General features: G+C 46.1%; 1 protein-coding gene across 1 annotated transcript in view; it reads right to left on the bottom strand.

The window, feature by feature from the left end:
* Positions 1-5,540: 5,540 nt before the first annotated feature.
* Positions 5,541-19,234, bottom strand: part of Pik3ap1 (phosphoinositide-3-kinase adaptor protein 1) — a 124,173-nt gene continuing 110,479 nt past the window's right edge. Inside the window, exons 15-17 of the mRNA XM_050147170.1 lie at positions 15,470-15,540; positions 14,313-14,431; positions 5,541-7,674 (exon numbers count right to left, since the gene is read on the bottom strand). Of these exons, the coding sequence (XP_050003127.1) occupies positions 7,617-7,674; positions 14,313-14,431; positions 15,470-15,540 (248 nt within the window). The 3' untranslated portion in view covers positions 5,541-7,616. The remainder of the gene's footprint in view (positions 7,675-14,312; positions 14,432-15,469; positions 15,541-19,234) is intronic.

Here is a 19,234-nt window from a genome sequence, read left to right as displayed (position 1 = left end):
GGTTCCGGGGCCGGTGTGCGGCCGCTCGCCCAAGCCTCCGCCTGAGCCCTCGCGCTTCCGAGCCGAAGCCGCCTGAGGCCGATGGGCTGACCTAACCCGGGCTCCGGCGCCTAGCTCAACGCGAACACTCCTTTCGGTCTATCCCAGAGAATGAGCTCCCCAAGCTTCTTTATGGAAGATGATCATTAAACTTGTACCAGGGTGGGTTGGGTGTTTTAACATCACCGAGTACTGATTGGACTTCTGTTCAATCAAGAGATGTGGGCTAAGCTGACGTTCTTGTTCATTTGTTTGCCTACGTGTTGTTTTTCTCCCATCATCCTCAGTCACAAATGTGTTCTGCTCCTCAGAGCTCCAATCACTTCTTATTTTCTCTACCTAAACCGGTAATAAGGAGCTAGTATTTCACTCATGTAACCTCAGCATTCAGGAAGCTGGACTGATTGTTGCATATTCAATGCTTGCTTGGGTTACAGTGTGAGGCAAAACAAAACAGGGAAAGAACAAAAACCAAAAAATGAAATAAAGCAGGTCATGGTGATGCAGGCCTGTAATCTCTGCACTTGAGGGGCAGAGGCAGAACTGCTGAAAGATTGGACCCAACTTTGTCTACAGACCCAGTACCAGACCAGCCAGGCTACATAGCAAGGCCCCATCTCAAACCAAACCATAAGGACTCAGAAATATGTGTCACATGAATAGACCAGCCCTCTAAATGTGGGGCTTTGGGGAAGGATTGTCTCATCCATCAGAATTCGGTAGAGTCTAGCATTTGGTCTTGTAATATCTCAACAGCCAATATTCCATACCACTGTAGTGTGCAGAGGTTTGAACAACAGCTCACTGCAATCTTCCTTCCTTGTTCATTCCCCAAGGGTGAAAATCAGATTACATCACTTTGTCCAAAACACACCTTGAGTCGTGAATGAGTAAGTCATGGAATCATCACTAATGATTTCATCTGCCAGGCCCTGTTTGATACTCACGCAGACCCTGTGCGACAGGTGCCTTAAGTGTGTGAACGTTACAGAAAAGTAACTGAAGCACACGTTGGGTGACTTACTGAAAGATCAGACACGGTTTGCTTTGTTACTTTTTTAATTTATTTTTAACTACTAATGTAATCATATTTTTAACTACTAATGTAATCATACAGCCCTTTAAAAGGTGGATCAGATGTGTACTCATTGGCATGAAATGATATCCAAGAAGTACTTATAAGGAGGAACAGTTTGCTTCTATTTTAAGTGATAACATGTTAGTTTACCTGTAGAAAATAATCTTTTGTTTGTTTGTTTTTGTTTTTTGAGACAGGGTTTCTCTGTGTGTAGCCCTGGCTATTTTCAAACTCACAGGTAGCCTCCTGCCTCTGCCTCTTAAGTGCTGGGATTAAAGGCATGTGCCACCACTGCCCGGCCACATTTTATTTTTTGAGGCACCATCTCTCACTGAAGCTCAAGTATTCTGCTAGACTGGCTGGCCAGCAAGTTCCGGGAACCCTTCTCCATTTCCCAGATCTGAACTTCCTATGTGGGTTCTTAGGATCTGAACCCAAATCCTCATACAAGCAATTTACCAACTGAGTCATATCTCCGGCCTTGTTTGGAGGTTTCCTAGAATAAGTGTGCACTACATATGTAATGAGGACTGAGAGTAATGCCCTTGCTAAAGGGTACGGTCCAGCTTCCTTAGTCTGTGACTGTCTTAGTCACAGTTCTATGGCTATGGAGAGAGATACCATGACCAAAGCAACCTTATGAAAGAGAGCATTTAGCTGGGGGCTGGGGGCTGGCTTACAGTCTCAGAGGGTCAGTCCATTATCATCACGGCAGCTAGCACGGCACTGAAACAGTAACTGAAAGCTGCATCCTTATCTCCAGGCAGGGAGACTGAGACTGGCTCTGGCCTGGACTTTTGAAGTCTCAAAGCCCTGCCCCCAGAGACACACTTCCTCCAGCAAGGCCACACCTCCTCATCCTTGTAATCCATTCAGAGGGTCCCTTTCCTCAGTGACCAAGCATTCAAATGCCTGAGCCTCAAGAGGCCGTTCTTATACAACGTTATGATGACTATGCACCTGAGCAATCGGACCCGTCTGAACTGTGCAAGTTAGCTTTTTGTCAACTTGACACAGACTAGAAACTCTTGAAAAGAGGAACCCTCAATAAGGAATTGCCTCCATCATAGTGGCCTGCGGACATGTCTGTGGGCATTTTTTTTTCTGATTTCTGATTGATGTGGTAGGACCCAGTCCATAGTAAAAGTGCTACCCCTAGGCAGGTGGTCCTGGGTTGTATAACAAGTAGGCTGAACAAGTCATGGGGAGCAAGCTAGCACTTGCCTCCAAGGTTCCTGCTTGAACTCTTGCCTTGACTCCCACCAGGAATAGACTGAGACTTGGAAATGTAAGCCAAATAAACCCTTTCCTCCCCAAGCTAGTCGTGATGTTTAACACAGCAGCAGAAAGCAAACTAAAACATTTAACAGTCACTAATACCTGTGTTTTGCCTTCACTTAAATACACATCATGTTCCTTACACCTCTGTGACCTATGCAGTGCTGGGAATGGACCAGAGCCATCTATGTGCTAGGCAAGCATCTTGCCCCACTGCTACTTCACCAATGCTAAGCCTTTGCTCATGGTATTTTCTTTTTTTAATATTTATTTATTTAGGATACAATATTCTGTTTTGCATATATGTCTGCAGGCTATAAGATGACACCAGACCTCATTACAGATGGTTGTGAGCCACCATGTGGTTGCTGGGAATCAAACTTGGGTCTTTTAGAAGAGCACACAATGCTCTTAACCTCTGAGGCATCTCTCCAGCCCTTAGTATTTTCCTTATCTAGAATGTCCTGTCTTTAATTTTGTCCTTCCAAGACCGGCTCAATGAAAACTTGCATCATGCCCTTCTTTGGGATTCCCATAGCATTTGGTGGGTTATATCATACTTTCTACCTAATCCCGCTTCCTCTTCTGTATTGCAGTCTGACCTTCTTTAATGGCAGGAGCTACCATTTGATGATCATTTGTCTGAGCTGCCAAGACAGTGCTTGCCACGTAGATATTCAACAACTATTTGCAAAATGAAAACATTACCAAGTGAAAAGGCAAATCACACGGCAGTGTTTAAAGAATGCTTTCCAGCTAGTCTAAGAGACATCGCAGGAAGGCAGGGCATGATTAATTGCTTATGAATCTTACATCAGTAATTGCTACTGAAATCAGAGGAGGCATCTTATTCATCTTTGAATATATTCCGAAGCACAGAGACTGGCTCGTAGTGGAGGCTCAGCAAAGGCTCCATGAATGGATAATCACTGGCTTTGAATGGAGTGATGATGGGCAGTTGAAGAGCAAGCAGCATGAGCACCACATTGAGATGGATGCATAGTTTCTTAAACATCCATCATCACCAGCCTTTTAGCCTCCCCAGATATGGGGCATTAGCATTTGCTGGGTTTTGTGGGGGAGCACTAAGTTGGCAAATGGTTGGAGGTGGAAAGAACACAGAAAAAATTATGAAATAATCATTTGGGGAGGGTAAATTTAAAATTAGGAACACTTACAATAGGCAGGGCATATTTTTTAAAAAAATGCACAGTAAAAAAGGGCAGTGGGGGCACATGCTTTTAATCCCTGTACTTGGGAGGCAGAGGCAGGTGGATCTCCATGAATTTGAAGCCAGCCTGATCTACAAATCAAGTTCCAGTCAGGCTATTACACAAAGAAACCCTATCTGGAAAACCAGAACAAAGGAGGGAATCAACTCCCACAAATTGTCCTCTGACCTCCACAACTGTGCTGTGGTACAGACCAACACCCCCCCACCCAAAGCCCTCACAAATGAAAAAAAAAAAAACTTTAGTTTGGAGACTGAAGAGTAATTCATGCCGTTAGTTTCCTTGTGTTGCTCATAGGATTTGGGTTTTGTTGTTGGTTTTTGTTTGGTTTGAGTTCTTCAAGATAAGAGTCTCAATGTGGTGCATACTAGCCTTGAGCTCACTATGTAGCCCAGGCTGGCCTCAAACTCAATCCTTCTGCCCTGCTTCTGGGATACTGAGATTGTAGAGATTCAGTATCACATTCTGCCTGCACTCAGTTGTTGTTGTTTAATTAATTAATGTATTAAAAATGATAAAGGGTAAGAAACAGCGGCTGTCACATAACATAAATAAAGCTCCTGGGAAGGTTGCTCGGTTGTAGACAAGCACCAGGGAAGAAGGCCCTGGGTTCGATCCCGTCTCCTTGTCTTCTTCCCCCCCCCACCTCAAAGATCCTGGCTCCGTAAGTGGTGGTGACTCCTTTAGGCTGCCTCCATGCTTCTTCAGAAGGGGTCCTACCTTGGCCTTGGTCTTTCAGACTGGAGGTGACCAGGAGCATTACTGCATGCCCAGGTCTCTGCTGCAGAGGTGATGCAACACAGAGCTGCGAAGCCGTGACGTGAGCTCCTCCAGCGGGCAGCTGACCAAAATAAAAGCCAGGCTTCCTGCCTGCCAAATGAAGATTCGCATCCTTAGACCACGCCGACTCCCATGGTGTAGGAAGATAAAGCTGTCTTCTATTCTGTGGACTAAATGAGCTTTAGCAGGCTAGCCCAGGAACCTTTCTTTTTCTGTGAGAAAATGAATTCCAAGTTGTGCCTGAGAATTGTAAACCCATCGCACACCCTCCTACTCCTCTTCTCCCCACCCTGGGAGGGAAGCCTGGTGTCTGGCCAGCAGGAATGAATGAAGACCATTTCATGTTCTTAATAACTTGCTTGGAAACCAAAAAAAAAAATACATACGCACCCAAATATTTTGCAGGCAGAGTCCTTCAATTTCGGATTTAATTTCTCAGAAACAAATCTGTGACTATTACTTCCCCCACCAAGGAGGTGGAACTTGCACACTATTGCCTGAAGGAGGCGCTCAGAATGCCTGCTTGCTTCCCTGGTGCATGTAGAAGAGGAATCTGAAACCCCCAGCTATTGGGGAGTACTGGGTTGGCTAGGCTAGCCTTTGTGTTTGTTTGGTTGGGGATTTTTGGTTGTTTGCTTGTTTGTTCTTTTCTCTTTCGTGTTTTGCTTTGTTTTGTTTTGTTTTGTTTTGTTTTTGGGGGGGACAGAGTTTATCTGTTTAACAGTCCTGGCTGTCCAAGAACTTGCTTTGTAGACCAGACTCATTGAGGTCTACCTGCCTCTGCTTCCCAAGTGCTGGTATTAAGGGTGTGTGCCACCACCACCCAGATCCGTGTTTTTATTATACTTAATGTATTCCTAAACATGTATATGTAAAGGATGAATAAATATAAATAAATAAAGGATGATATGTGATTCTAAGTAATAAGAATTCATTCTCACTACTAGGAATGTTCTTTGATAACAGCAGCCAGGTATTTCATCTGGATTCTTCCTCCTTCCTCTTTTACACACAGCTACCCAGCCTGATGGTTCAGTGACACCCTCCTCAGGACTTGAGACTGACCACTCCTGACTCTGATCAGGTCCCTCCCGAGTGTGCGCAGTCACAGAGCCAGGTTCCTCACAAAACACTCTCAGTTTTGCTTTCTATTTATTTTAAGGCAAGAACAAAATGCAATTGTATATCCAAACATTGCACAAACAGTGCTGTGTACACAAGATGCTAATGCCATGGTTGGCCTTGCCATGTTATTATCAAACCTGGTCACCAGAATATATGCACAAACCTAAGTTTGGTATCCAAAAGGTGGCTTAGGATAAAACGATTTATATCAAAATCCTCAAGACTGAGGCGATAAACAACAGGAGGACAACCACATCAATGTTTTCATTTTTGTTCTTTTATGTGATAGTCTCTTATTTCTCCCAAATAAGTGACAGGAGGGTTGAGGGACCACTGAAGGCCCATTTGCAGACTGGCCACCATGTTCCCGGTTCTCTGTGAGATACTTTGTGAAAATATTCTCACAGGGTGGACTTGATCAATGATGTGTTTTATACACAACAACTCAAGAGTCCACCAGAAGTTAAACTCAGGGAGTGCTGGATGGAATGAGGTTGAAGGAGAACCTTCAATTATGAGAAAAGGACACCCAATAAGAATACATTGGAACAGATAAATAATAATCATAATAATATCTATGTGGGATTGGAAAATGATTCCATGAGTAACAACCATATTGTCTTACTTGAAAAGAAATACTTCTCATAATTTTGCTGTATGCATAGGTGAGATTTAAGGATCTTTGATTTGAAGGTAGATTTATATAACAGGATCTCAAAGTTCATAGCACAGTAACAGTTCTCTGTTCTCTGTACAGATTTACCAGGCCTGATGATAACTGTATAAAGTAACAGTAGTAAGTCTGGTAAAAAAAAAAAATAGTTTAGCTTCTTTCTCCCACCACTTCAGGCTCCTCAAGAGAGGAAAAAGTCAAGTCCTTCTCTTTCTTTATGGCCAGAACTATAAAGGCCACAGATTTATAAATGGGCTACCTCGTACCTCAGGCTTCTGGTTCTGGCTGTTTTCAGTGTTTTCCTGGCAATATGGCTAGTTTGACAGCATACTGAGGTATAAATGGTCAAACTGAAAGCAGTAGCGGGTAGTCCCCTGCCTGGGTGATATGTAAGAGGTAAACACTTCTGGAAGGCCAATGGTCAGGTATGGTTATACTTTTATATTTGGGGGGGGTGGTAAAAGAAAAGAGGATTGGCTCCTTAGAGACAGAAAATGCAGTGATGGGGACTGGGGAGGTGGGCCAATAGATAAAGTGCTTGGTGTTCAAGCATGAGGACCTGAGTTCAGAACCCCAACATCCACACAGATGTCAAGGGGGCACAGCAACCTGCCTGTAATTTCAGCACCAGGAGAATAGAGACAGAGGATTCCTGGAGCAAGCTGGACTAACTATCTCAGTAAACTCTAGGCTCAGTTGAGAGACTCTGCCTCGGTGAAGAGATGGATTGCTGAAGACTTCCGACATTGCCCCTAGTCTCCACAGACACACACACATACACACGCACACTGCACACATACACATGTAAGGGGGGAGGAAGTGTGATGACATAGAACCACCTGAGTTCTCTTAGCCCCATGCTTCTGCGGGACCCCAGCTGCCTCTGGTGGAAAAGGAATCTGGTTTAACCCCTTCCTGAAATCATTGACAGCTTTTTGTATGTGACCAGCCCCAGTACACACATAGAAACGTAGAACTGCTTCAAAGTTAGGCCACTTCTTCTGCTGGAAATGCTACAACCACTTCTAGAAACTAGGCTGGACTAGCAGGTGTGGACGGACGAATCCATGTTTACTGCAGGACACTCGCTTGTTAAGTACATTTCCGTCAACCCTGTTTGGCTCCTGCTATAGGATACGAGAGGTAAGTATTTTGATAGAGTCTTCATCCTTTTGGCAACCAAGAATGTGACCCAATACACTCGGCAATGTTGAACAAGGTCCTTAGTCTCAGATTCCACCACGCCTTAATGTCTTTGAGGGATGCCCAAAGCAGCGGGGCTGCAACATCAGCAGTGATGGTAAATCTCAAGGTCCGCAGTCATGCAGAATAGTCAATGTGAAGACTTCGGCAACAGGCCGCAAACCGCAAGTCTTAAAAGTCTGTAGTAGGCTTGATTCAAGAGGGGGAATCAGCGACCTCTGGGGGGAACTGGTGGAGGAGGGTGGAAAGGCTCCCGGGTTAGAGGCCTGTAACGAAAAATAAAGCAACTCTTTAAAATTAACCAAATCAAGGCATTCTCAAGTATCCACAACCTGCAGCTACTTTGAAGAGCTATTAAAAAAAGACACCTCCTTTAGTTAAGGAGTCAGGACACACTACAAATGTCTGAAGGCCATAGATATCAGGGTTTCTAACCCCTGAACGTCAGAATCACCAGCGGAGCTACTAACAAATGCCAGTTCCCAAGCCCCAGCCCTGTTCATCACAATCTCTTGAGCTCACAGTGTATGTTAGTTAACTAAGCCTTTTATTTTCTGTTGCTTTGTCCCCTTTGGGTCTTGCTGACCCTGGAGGGACTGCATTTCTCTCAGATAACTAATACCCCCGTCGCCTCCTTAGGACCTCTATCAATGTGCCCTTATCATTCCGGGGTCAGTCTCAGACAAACAGAGATAGTCCCACTGCCTCGGCACCTCTTACAGTTATCCACACTAGTGATTCCGGGTCATTTTGACCCTGTCCTACTCACTGTTTCTCGTGGGAACCACAATGAAAAGCTCATGCCCATGTCTGACCTTTGTCCCCTCTGCCTCCTGACCATGTGTGCCAGTATGAACCCCAGTGTGTGGTGCCCTCCCCTCCCCCCTGCTCCAGAGAACCATGCATCCAGCAAACTATCTTCTGGATAGCAGCTGTCTCCTGTTCTGTTGACCTTGGTGTACCTAAGTATCAATAGAGCCTAGATGGTAAAATGCCAGTAATTCCAATAGGCTGCCCGGGTAGAGACTCACCATCACAGTGAAGCTATCTGAAGGAGGGACAGAGAGTTCCAGTGCCTGCTTCTCGCTTCCTCATCGGATCGCTAAGTGTTGCCCCATTGGTGCGTATGCCCACCTAAATGCCCCTCTTCATGTTCTTCTGTTTGGACTTCTGTAAAGTCCTAAGTGACACTCCAGGTAGACCAGGGTGGGTCTGTTTACAGATCGGTTCAGTGATTACAGATGGCATTTCTACGTGTGTGCTGTAAAGCCAATATTTAATCTCCAAGAAGCAAATCAATACACGCAGAAAGAGAGCTTTGTTGGGCGCTGTAATTGAACTGTGTAACCCTAGAGCTGCACGGGCCATGATTGAATGAATCTGTGAGTAAATATTTGCTAAATGCCTCCTGAGCACTGCTTCTGATCAGGTCAAGGAAACGGCGAGAGCTGGGGACGGCGGGGCTGTCTCAGGAACAAGGGAGGGAGTCAGACAGAGCACAGACTAACCACAGATGTCCACAGGAGGCCCTGCTCTGGTCCCAGGAGTAGAGGGCTTTGTGCCTTTGCTACTGGACTGCTGGGATCTATGCAGTGAAAACAGCAGCATTGTGTCTATCTGCCTCCCAGTCTCCTGTCCTACAAACTATGGGTCAGGTCATACCTCTTAAGCAAGTTTAGGCCATTCCTTCCTTTCTACAAACATTTGCCACGATTCACACTGTGTGTGGCAAACAGCAGGTAAAATGAGCACGGATCTGGCTATCAAGACACTGGGTATGTGTGTATGAGACAGACAATGGGCAAAGTCGGGAGACTGGACTGTCTGATAGGCATGGCTCAGACCTTAGGGACATCTAAGCATGAATATTTGCATACACAACTCTCTCTCTCCCTCCACCCCCCTACCATGTGTGCGTGTGCGTGTGTGTGTGTGCGTGTGTATGTGTGTGTGTGTGTGTGTGTACACGAAAATTTCAACTTGGATGACCCTGTTTTCTCATCTGCCCAGTCAAGGTTTGTGGGCACCTAGAGATGACATGGAAATTAGTCAGCAGCTTTACGTCTGGCCTAGAGTAGATGCTTAGAAAGCCAGAAATCTCACTGTAAGGACAAACGGTCTAGTCTTAGACACTTCCCCATCAGTTTAGTTTCACCCTGATGGGCAGCTCCAGCAAAAGATCAGAAGCCCTAGTTCGGGATTTATGAACACAGGTAGAACAGAACAGAGAAGTGGAAGGATATTGTGTCCAAATCAGGAGTGGTCTGTGCAGACTGCCGTCTTAGGCACCAAGAAGCCAAAACTGGATACATCTGCACACTCTTACTCCAGGGTGAGTTTTCACTGGCGATGAATTTGACTCAAGAACCCAGCAACCCTGATGATGGCAGTGTTCTTTGAAAGCCAGGCTTAGCTGGAATGTCTTTGTGTGCCTGTACATACCATCTAGTTCCCTAGAAGCTAACTGGTTTTCTTGATTGGTTTTGTTTTGAAACAGCCTCTTATTATATAGACCAGGCCAACCTCAAAATCCTGGCAATCCTCCTGCCTCAGACACCATACCTGGCTTGATGGCTAATTGTGCAAGGGCTTAAGAAGTCCAATCCAAGCAATACCAAATACCCAATGTGTCTGTTAATATAGGAGACATAGAAAAGAACAGAAAAAATATCCACTCAGAAGTAACTTCTGTGTTTGGGGAGCTAACCAATTGATTCAGCACGTGCTGTGCAAGTGCGAGGATCTGAGCTGAATCCCACATAAAAATCTGGGCACACCATGGTGGAGTGCTTGCAATCCAAGTGACTGGGAGGCAGAGACAGAGGAACCACTGTGGCTTACTGGAGAGTCAGCCTAGCCTACTCTGCAGGCTCTAGGCTAAAGAGAGACCCTGTCTAAAACATAAAGAACAAGAACAAACAAGATCCCCTGAGGTCATTCTCAGATGAGCACACACTACCTGTACTCTCACAGAGTTCACCATCCACTTGAGGAGAGAAACATAAGCAATGTTTATGATGAGGGATATAACAGACTAGAGAACCCACACTAGAGGAGTCACTCGGTGCGGGTCCATCCGCGAAGGATTCCTAGTGGAAGGATGCTTGGACTAAAGGATGCACAGAAAATGGAGGGGAATAGAAAGAGAATGTTCCAAGGAAAGTGTTTCTCCAGTACATTCCTGAGAACATATCTAAGTCGTGGAACAGGGATGAGAACAGGAAAACAAAGCAACTTACAGCTGGACAGGGCCAGCTAAATACCCAGAATCCAATTCTGAGGTTCTTACAGGAAATGGACCATGAGCTGCTTCCGTTCTAGAAAGTAAACCTGATTGCAGTGAGGAAAAGAGACCCCTGGGGCAGGGAGGTAAGTGTGGGCCTCAAGGATGAACCGAAGACTACCAGAGGGAAGGGGGAGCACGTCTGATCGCTGAAAGGACAGCAGAACGGACGGTGCCTGGAGAGCCACTGGACGTGAGAGCTGTGAGGGAGGTGGGATAGACAGAGTCACAGGGTTGGGACTGGGGGAAGGGGAGAATGGTGTCTCTGCCCCAGCCTTGGGAACTCATGAGGAAGTGACTTGGGGTGGCTTGATGAGTCCAGTGCTTTATAGGCTGTGTCTGAGACACCCATGGGGCATGTGAGTTCAGGTCCCTAGTCAACAGCAGGAAGAAGAAGGTAGAGATGGAGGCACCAGGCTGTCTGCTGGCAGCAGCTGAGGCTCTGTGAACAGCAAGTGAAACCAGCAGAGGAATTAGCCAAAGCTCAGGCCGTGTGGACTGAGGTAGTACCAGAGAGAGGAGAAAGTTGAGAACACGGGATTATAGGTTCCCAGAGCAGAGCTGGGGCATGTAGCTAGACTCCCTTGTGTCTCTCAGCCTGGCAACCACTCACAATGGTCAGAGACAGCCTCACTCTGTCCACAGACGGCCTCATTTCTATCCTGAAACCAGCACGCATACTTAGGACGCAAGCACATACTTGCAGATCCTACTCAAACCCAAAATGCACACAAGCCTTGAGTTCTGTTAATTACAGCTCTCCACACCGTCTGCCTGGGAAAGTGTCTCCGTCCTCTGCTCATCCTATCTTTACCACCACACTTTCGCCAGCTCCCCAAACAATTCCTCTCTCGTCTCTTTTCGCGCAGTTAGACGTGTCCCAAATTCTATCTTTGCATTCCTGGAAGTTGTTTTCCCGACTCCTCTTCTTTTCTTGTCCATTAACAATAGTGACAGCAATGTCAACAACAGCAACAAAATCCTGCATAAGCCGACGGCTGCAGTTTCCAGCTTGCCCCCTCCTCTCTTGGTCTAGTTAGACAAGGGTCTCAACCTTCAGGGATTAAAAAGTCTTGGATCTCCCCCTGCCTGACACCTTGATTTTCCTGGCCAGGTGTAACATAATGACTAGAAAACCAAACCTGTCATTCCCAGCATCTCTCCATTTCCCCTGCCTCTACACCTGCAAGATGTGATAATTCCCAAACAGGCTTTGGGGAGCATTAAGTAACGCACTTAATGTGTTTGACATAAACACTGCCACAGAGTAAGCTGTCGTTAAATAATAACATTTATCGCCATAATCATACTTGCATCACTCCTGCAAAGCATCCCCGCCCCCACACGCACACACCAAATACAGAGTAACTTTCAAACAGCGTGATACAAAGGCCTGGGTTATCACAGGCACTCCTTCTGGGAGTAGGAATACCCGAATGTGTATCTCTCAGGCTGTGCCGGAGAAACATGCCGGCGATTGCAGCACAGCTCGAGGCTGTCAGATTTTCGTGCGTCACTATAGGAATGTCACTGCGAGCAGCTGGAAAGGCAGTAAATAGCAGAGGCCAAAATGGAGCGAGAGATGGCGAGGCACAGGTCACCAGACAGAGGCCTTTATGTTGCACTTTCTCGCACATCCCACAGACAAACTTTATTTATATTTAAATAAGCAAAAACGGCCTCTTTCCTCATGCTTTGTATTTCAACCATCAAAGCCTGGGTTTCACATCCAAGTCCTCCTTTCTGGGGAGCCTGGGGAGGTGGTTCATTTGTTAAAGGCTTGCAATGCAAACGTTAGGACCTGAGTTTGAATCCCAAGCACCCATTTAAAAATCTAGGCATGGCCACAAGCCAGCCTTTCTGCATGGCAGCCCTACCATGTTTTCTGTTATCCCACTGACCGTACAGAATGTTCTTCCCAAGTCCCCTGTGTCAACTGAAGTCAGTCATAAGTAAGAGCGCAGTAAGCGAATCACACGTCAAAGCCCCAGATGTCTGCTCCTCTCCTGTATGATATACCCTCAGATTCTTCATGTCTCACCATAGGCAAAGAACTCAACCCTTACAACTCCATAAGAAAGTTCAATTAGTAATTGTTTTATAGACAAGGGTATGACGGCACACAAAAGTTAAATGACTCACCTAAGCTCACGAGTGATAACAGAACACTGAGCCCCATGAGAGTGGCCCACAGCCTTGCTCACCCCCAGACAAGACTGGTTTTTTGCTTTCCTTTTCACTTCTAACATTATCTCCTGTTCCTGAGAAGCCCAGAACCCACAATAAAGCCAAGGGAATTCAATACTATGAGCTGAATTCTAGACAGACAGATATGAATTACTAAAGAGCCTGGGGAGATTGATCATTTGTTAAAGGCTTGCAATGCAAACATTAGGACCTGAGGTTGAATCCCAAGCACCCATATAAAAACCTAGGCATGGCCACATGCATCTGTAATCATAGCAGGGGAGGCAAACAGAAGGATCCTGAGTGCTTGCTAGCCCGCCAATATAGCCAATGCTGAGCTCCAGGTTCAATGAAAAAGACATTCACACACAAATATGTATATTCGCACACACATGTGAATAAAAAATTCAAATTTGTTTTAGGAGCTGGAAAGACATCTAAGTAGCTTAGAGTAATTGCTTCTCTTCTAGAGGACCCACTTGAGTGGCTCACAACCACCTGCAACTCCAGCTCCAGGGGACAATGTCATCTCCTGGCTTCAATGGGCACCTGTACACACGTGATGCTTCACATAGAGACACATGCATACACAGAAAATGAAAACAATAAACCAGAAATAGAAAAGAATTATTTTAAAGGCTGATAGTTATATCCATGCCCTTCACTTATGCTGTTTAAAGTGTGAGCTAGTAAGCTGGGCAGGGTGGTTGATGCCCGTAACCCTAACTTCCAGGAGGCTCAGGCAGGAGGACTAAGAGTTGGAGACTAGCCTGGCTCACATAGTGAGACCTTATTTCAACAGAGGAAGGAGGAGGGGGGGGAGGAGGAGGAAGAGGAGGAGGAAGAGGAGGAGGAGAAGGAGAAGGAGGAGAAGGAGAAGGAGAAGGAGAAGGAGAAGGAGAAGGAGAAGGAGAAGGAGAAGGAGAAGAAGAAGAAGAAGAAGAAGAAGAAGAAGAAGAAGAAGAAGAAGAAGAAGAAGAAGAAGAAGAAGAAGAAGAAGAAGAAGAAGAAGAGGCTGGAGAGATGGCTCAGCAGATACGAAGAGTGGCTGCTCGCCCAGAGGATCTGTGCTTGGTTCACAGCACCCCCATAGGGTGGTTCACAACTCTTGTATCTCCAGCTCCAGGGGATCCAGTGTCTTTGGCCTCTGCAGAGTCCATGTGCACATACCCACAAGCAGATACACATACCTACACACGATTTAAAGCTATATAAATAAGCCCTGCTTTAAATCAATGATAAAAGAAGCAAACCAAACATTATGATGTATCAATATTCGCAGCGGAATAAAGTATCACTTTTTACTGAAGACAGCACTCTGAAGTGTGTTTCCACAGCTCTGTCCTTATTCTTTGGTGGTCTTAGATGCTCCCAAATCCTCTCCTTCACAGTTAGGAGAGTGAGAAGAAACGTTCACATCTACTTCAACATTACCTCTGTGAAGCGGCTCGAGGAGGCACCCTGGGGGGCCTCTCAAGGGTCACAACTGGTGCTCCGTCCACTTGGGTAGGACCTGGGCTACGACTTCGAGTAATTTCAGGGACTTCATTATCCTATAGCATGCAAGATGAGAAACAAAGGTGACTATTACACAAGACGCATGAACATACATGGCTAGGCACCATGAGATAGCCCTCACCATTGTTAGGCTGTTCCCAAACAGGACCCAGCCTCCTAGTGCCAATGACAGTTTTCCACATCCTTCTGGTGTAGTCTAGGAACACCGTTTTGCCCAGGTATCACGAATTGCCTAAACTCAAAATCCTTGCTTCTCCAAATATGAGAGCTGTCTTATACTCGGTCTGCTAAAACCACCTGCAAGTTTACAGGAGTGCTCTCCCTAAGACCCATTCTCCTGAGTCTTCAGGATGAATGGTGACTCACATGACCCCTTGGGTTCAAACCAGGTCAGGACAGACACTGACACCAATGGACCAACTTGAAATGTGGCCTCCCCGAGAGCAGCTGAACCTCTCAGCTCAGGAGATGCCTGTCTGTCTGGAGACCATGCCACCACCCATGTGGAATTGCAGGAGAGGCCGGGGTACAGAGAGATGGATGAAATCGGAGACAGATATCCTGGACTCTGGGACATAAAGGACTATCCCACGGCTCCATACAGCACAACACAGGCTCCTGATCTAGGCACAACACCATGCTGCCCCTGGAACCCTCAATTCAGACAACTCCTTCCTGCAGACACCCCACTTCCGGCTAAAGTAGTTTGGGTAGATTTGTCTATCTCTACCTATGCTCCCCATTACCCTTTTCTTCCTTTATACTGAGGGAAAATTCATATAGCCACGAGGTCAACCATTACAAAACAAGATGACCTTGGCGCATTTGTAGCTTTACGGAGCCACCACCTTCTATCTAATTTCAAACCATTTTCCTCAGCTGCAATGAAACCCCCAAAGTCATCAAACAGTTCTTTCTGTGCCCCTCACCCTCTGGCTCTGCCAGCCACCAACCCTCACGCCATCTCTCTGGATCTGCCCATTCTGCATTGTTTCATATAACGTGTGACCTTTGGTGTGTGGCTTCCCTCCCCATGGGAGCTTTCTCTTGTGGTAAAACGACCCCCATCTCACCTCATTGTCGCCCTCCATACCACTGCTCACGCTGAGGAGACTCCGTGTACTCGATCGGTTACTCGCGCTGCCTAAAGGGCAGAGACAGCGTCAGCTGGACTGTGGACTCTCCCAGGAGGAAACAAAAGGCGGAACGCTGGCCCTACGTTACTTATAGCAATAGGAACAGTACATAAACCGCGAAGACAAGAGTCTTCAGAGTGTAGTCACCTTAAGCTGTTTCATTAGAGTTCAGTTTTTCTGTCAGCATCCCGCAAAATGGTCTGCTTTCTGATGGCCACTTTGGGCTTAATAGCTACCATTTACCCAGGATTTACTGCACACGGAGTGCTTTCTAAAGCATGATTGCCATTTAATCCCTCTGAAAATCCTATTTGATATCAGAGCTTTGATCTGACAGGCATGGCAGCAGAGGCACTCGGGGTCTCCGTTGCTCTAAATCTGCAAGCCGGTTTTGTTCCCATCGTCTTGCTGCTTAATTAGAAATCCCAGGACAGGGGTGTGTTGTAGGACACAGATGCACCTTCGAGTAAGAGATTACATGCCAACACCAAACAAAAGCCATAGCTGTGGATGTACAAGGTCCTGGGTCCAATCCCCAGAACTCCAAAACAGAAGAAATATACAGTACAGACTCAAAAGTATAATGCATGCTCGTAGTAGGAATTCTGTGTGAAAACCTTTTCGGTTAGGACTTTATTACCTGCATCATTAAAACAGCACTAGTCCATAGGACTTTCTAGAAAGGTGTGTTATCCAATGTGATAGCTAGTGTGAACTCAGGTAGAATTAAGAAGATGAATTTTAAAATTTGTGTCTTGAGGTAGAATCTCATTACCTAGCCCATGGCTGGTCTGGAGCTTGCTATGTATGTAGACCAGGTTGGCCCTGAACTTGTGGCCATCCTCCTGTTTCGGTTTCCCAAATGTTGAGCTTACAAGTGTGTGTTATTGGAGGCAGACTTTTTTAAAAATATTTATTTTTATTTTATGAGTGTGTTTGTCTGCTTGCATGTCTGTGTACCATGTGCATGCCTGGTGTCCACAGAGGCCAGAGGAGGGTGTCAGGTCCCCTAAAAATGAAGTTAGAGATGGTTGTGAACTGTCACATGGGTGCTAGGAACTGAGCCTGGGTCCTCTACAGGAGTACTAAGAGTGCTATTAATTGAAGAACCATCTTTCCTGCCCCAGATTGAAAAACATTTTAGATTAGATTTATTCATTTTATTGTATGTGTGTTTCATCTGCATTATATGTGTATGCCACATGTGTGCCCGGTGCTCTCAAGGTCAGAAGAGGGTGGAACTGGAGTTATGGATGGGTAGGAACCACCATGCGGGTGCTGGGAATTGAACCCTGGTCCTCAGGAAGAGCATCAAGTACTCAACATCACCGAGTCACCTCTCTAGACCTCAAGGCAGATTTTTTAATCTGGCAAGAAATTTCTCTAACCCAGGGGATTTGGTTTGTTCACTGGGAAAACATGGCCCAGCCTCTCTCTATTCGATTGATGCTCATAACCCAACTTACCCCACCAAAATGTCATTTCTTCCTCTCCTTCAGCCAGCTGCTGCCCCAAGGTTCACACCTCCTCAGAACTCATGCTTGGAATAAGCGCTACCAAAACTCTCCAGATTTCCCTACCAAAAGCAATCTCTGAGCTCCTGGGTCGCCATGCCTGTGCCTGGGTGTCCACATGTCAGTGATTATGTCTCTCACAGTCCCACAGTGAACCTCACAGTGCCCCGCACGTTCTCCGTCAGCAAGAAATGAAAGATGACCCAGGCACTGGCTCCATGACTAGAAATTCACACCCATCAACTCCACTACCCTTGGCATTCCTAAACCTGTAACCACAATGTCTGGCCCTAAACCTTAGCCCCCTGGTATTATTTCCCCTCTGGGCTCATGACTGACCCATAGTTCCCTGGGCTACACAGTTGGTAGCATTCTCTGGTCTTGGCCTCATACTCTGCTCTCATGTCAGGGGGAGGGAGACAGTGCCACATCTTGGTCACCAGGGAAGAAGGCTCAGACTAGTATCTACCTTGTGCTAGTGGTGGGCTTTCCTCTATTACAAGTCCATAAAGATACAACCTGGTTCTTTTCATCTTTCTGTCTCCAATGAATGCACAACGGGGAGGGGAAAAAATGGCCATACAACCCTTGGGCCAGATAATCTACAAGTACACTGCTGAGTGTTCCACAATCTAGCTTTTGTTCTCTTAAATATAGCACTAATTACTGGGGCTTAATTACTCAGTTATAACCAGGTTTAACCTGTAACTGTCTTTCTGTGGATACCAAGAGATAACAGCTGTGCCATCATAAAAATAATGATGCTCACAGGGTGTGACTCCAGGGTAAAGGGCTCTAGTCTGGTTTTCCCCACTCTCCCTCCCTGCCAACGAACTAGCTCTACTGGAAGGTGATGCTTCCCTGGGTACTAGTACGGTTAGATCTGGATATGATTTCTGGACCCTTTGCTCAGTTGCCAGAAGACTCGAGGCATGTTTCCCAGCCCCTAACTGTTACCTAGAAACTACAAGCTTTACTTACTGTCTTGGATGAAGGAGGTCACAGAGGGATATACTTATCATGGGGCTGGCAAAGAGCAACTGTCTGGTAGAAGTTGGTGTCCTCATCATCTTTAATTTTAAGGCACTATACTAGTCTTTAGTGACATCACCCTCACCAGCACTCATGCCTCTGTGTGCACTCCAGACTCAGCCAACTGACTTGTTTTAGAATAAACATCAGCACATATGACAAAACCCAAAGCTCTCAAAGGCTCTTGCACAGTCCTCTTGTCCTCCCTTCCCAAATTCCCTCGCCAAGTAAAAGGTTCAGGCTGTTCGGTTAAAGGCCATGTGGAGGAAGGTCTCGGAGAACACGAGGCCATCCTGGATTCCCCAGCCGAGTGCAGTCATCTGAGTGATCCTTGCTCACTAAACATGGGGAAGACACAAGTCACACCTTCTAGCTGTACCTAGGTTGTGAGATCGGGCGTAAATCAATAGTTGTGTTCCAAGTAACTAGGTTTTGTCATGGTTTATCACATAGCAGAAACTGGAACAAGAACCAGCCCTGATCTGCAGCCACAAAGAAGACCGTAAGGCTTGGTCTGGCATTATATAGCATTTCCTAGCCCCATGAGATAGCCATTTCTAGGCAACAATTTACTTGGTCCACCTGGTCCTCACTGTAGGCTACCCCAAAGTAAAACACACAGAGAACAACTTTCCAATTACAACACTTCACACCAGGCACGTCCCCCCCCCAAAAAAAAAAACCCAACAGACAAAACAAGCACTTTATATTTGTCTTTGGGATTTTCCAACTACGGTTCCCTTTCCTATGGGAAGCAGAGGCCCCACCAGAGAAGGTTCTGGCACATCCCCCCTCTCTCAGGTGCTCGAGAAAAGTGCCACTTGCCTCTAGTTTCTTCTGAAGCCTGTGATCCCTGGGGAGCTCTCTCCTGCCTCTGATAGCAGAATTCTCAGAATGCTCAAGTTGCCTTTGGCAGAGGCAATCTTTGGGTATACATTCCTGCCCCCTTTATGTGTGGGGAAATTTTCTTCTTGTTCAGCCTACATTCCCAAGTCGTCACATGATAAGCTTTGGAGGTGTTTCCACAGGTGTGAGGAATATTAAGGAAAAAGTACAAGCTGACTTCTACTGTCACCTGGCTGTCTAACCTTAAGCAAAAGAATTCCCTGTCTGGGAAAAATCTATACAGTAAGGAGTCTTGCTTGACCTGTGTCCT

The sequence above is a fragment of the Alexandromys fortis genome, unplaced genomic scaffold (assembly GCF_014885135.2).
Source record: "Alexandromys fortis isolate MF-2015 unplaced genomic scaffold, M_Fortis_MF-2015_v1.1 scaffold_16, whole genome shotgun sequence".
Classification (NCBI taxonomy): domain Eukaryota; kingdom Metazoa; phylum Chordata; class Mammalia; order Rodentia; family Cricetidae; genus Alexandromys; species Alexandromys fortis.
This window is presented reverse-complemented; position numbering and strand designations above follow the sequence as displayed.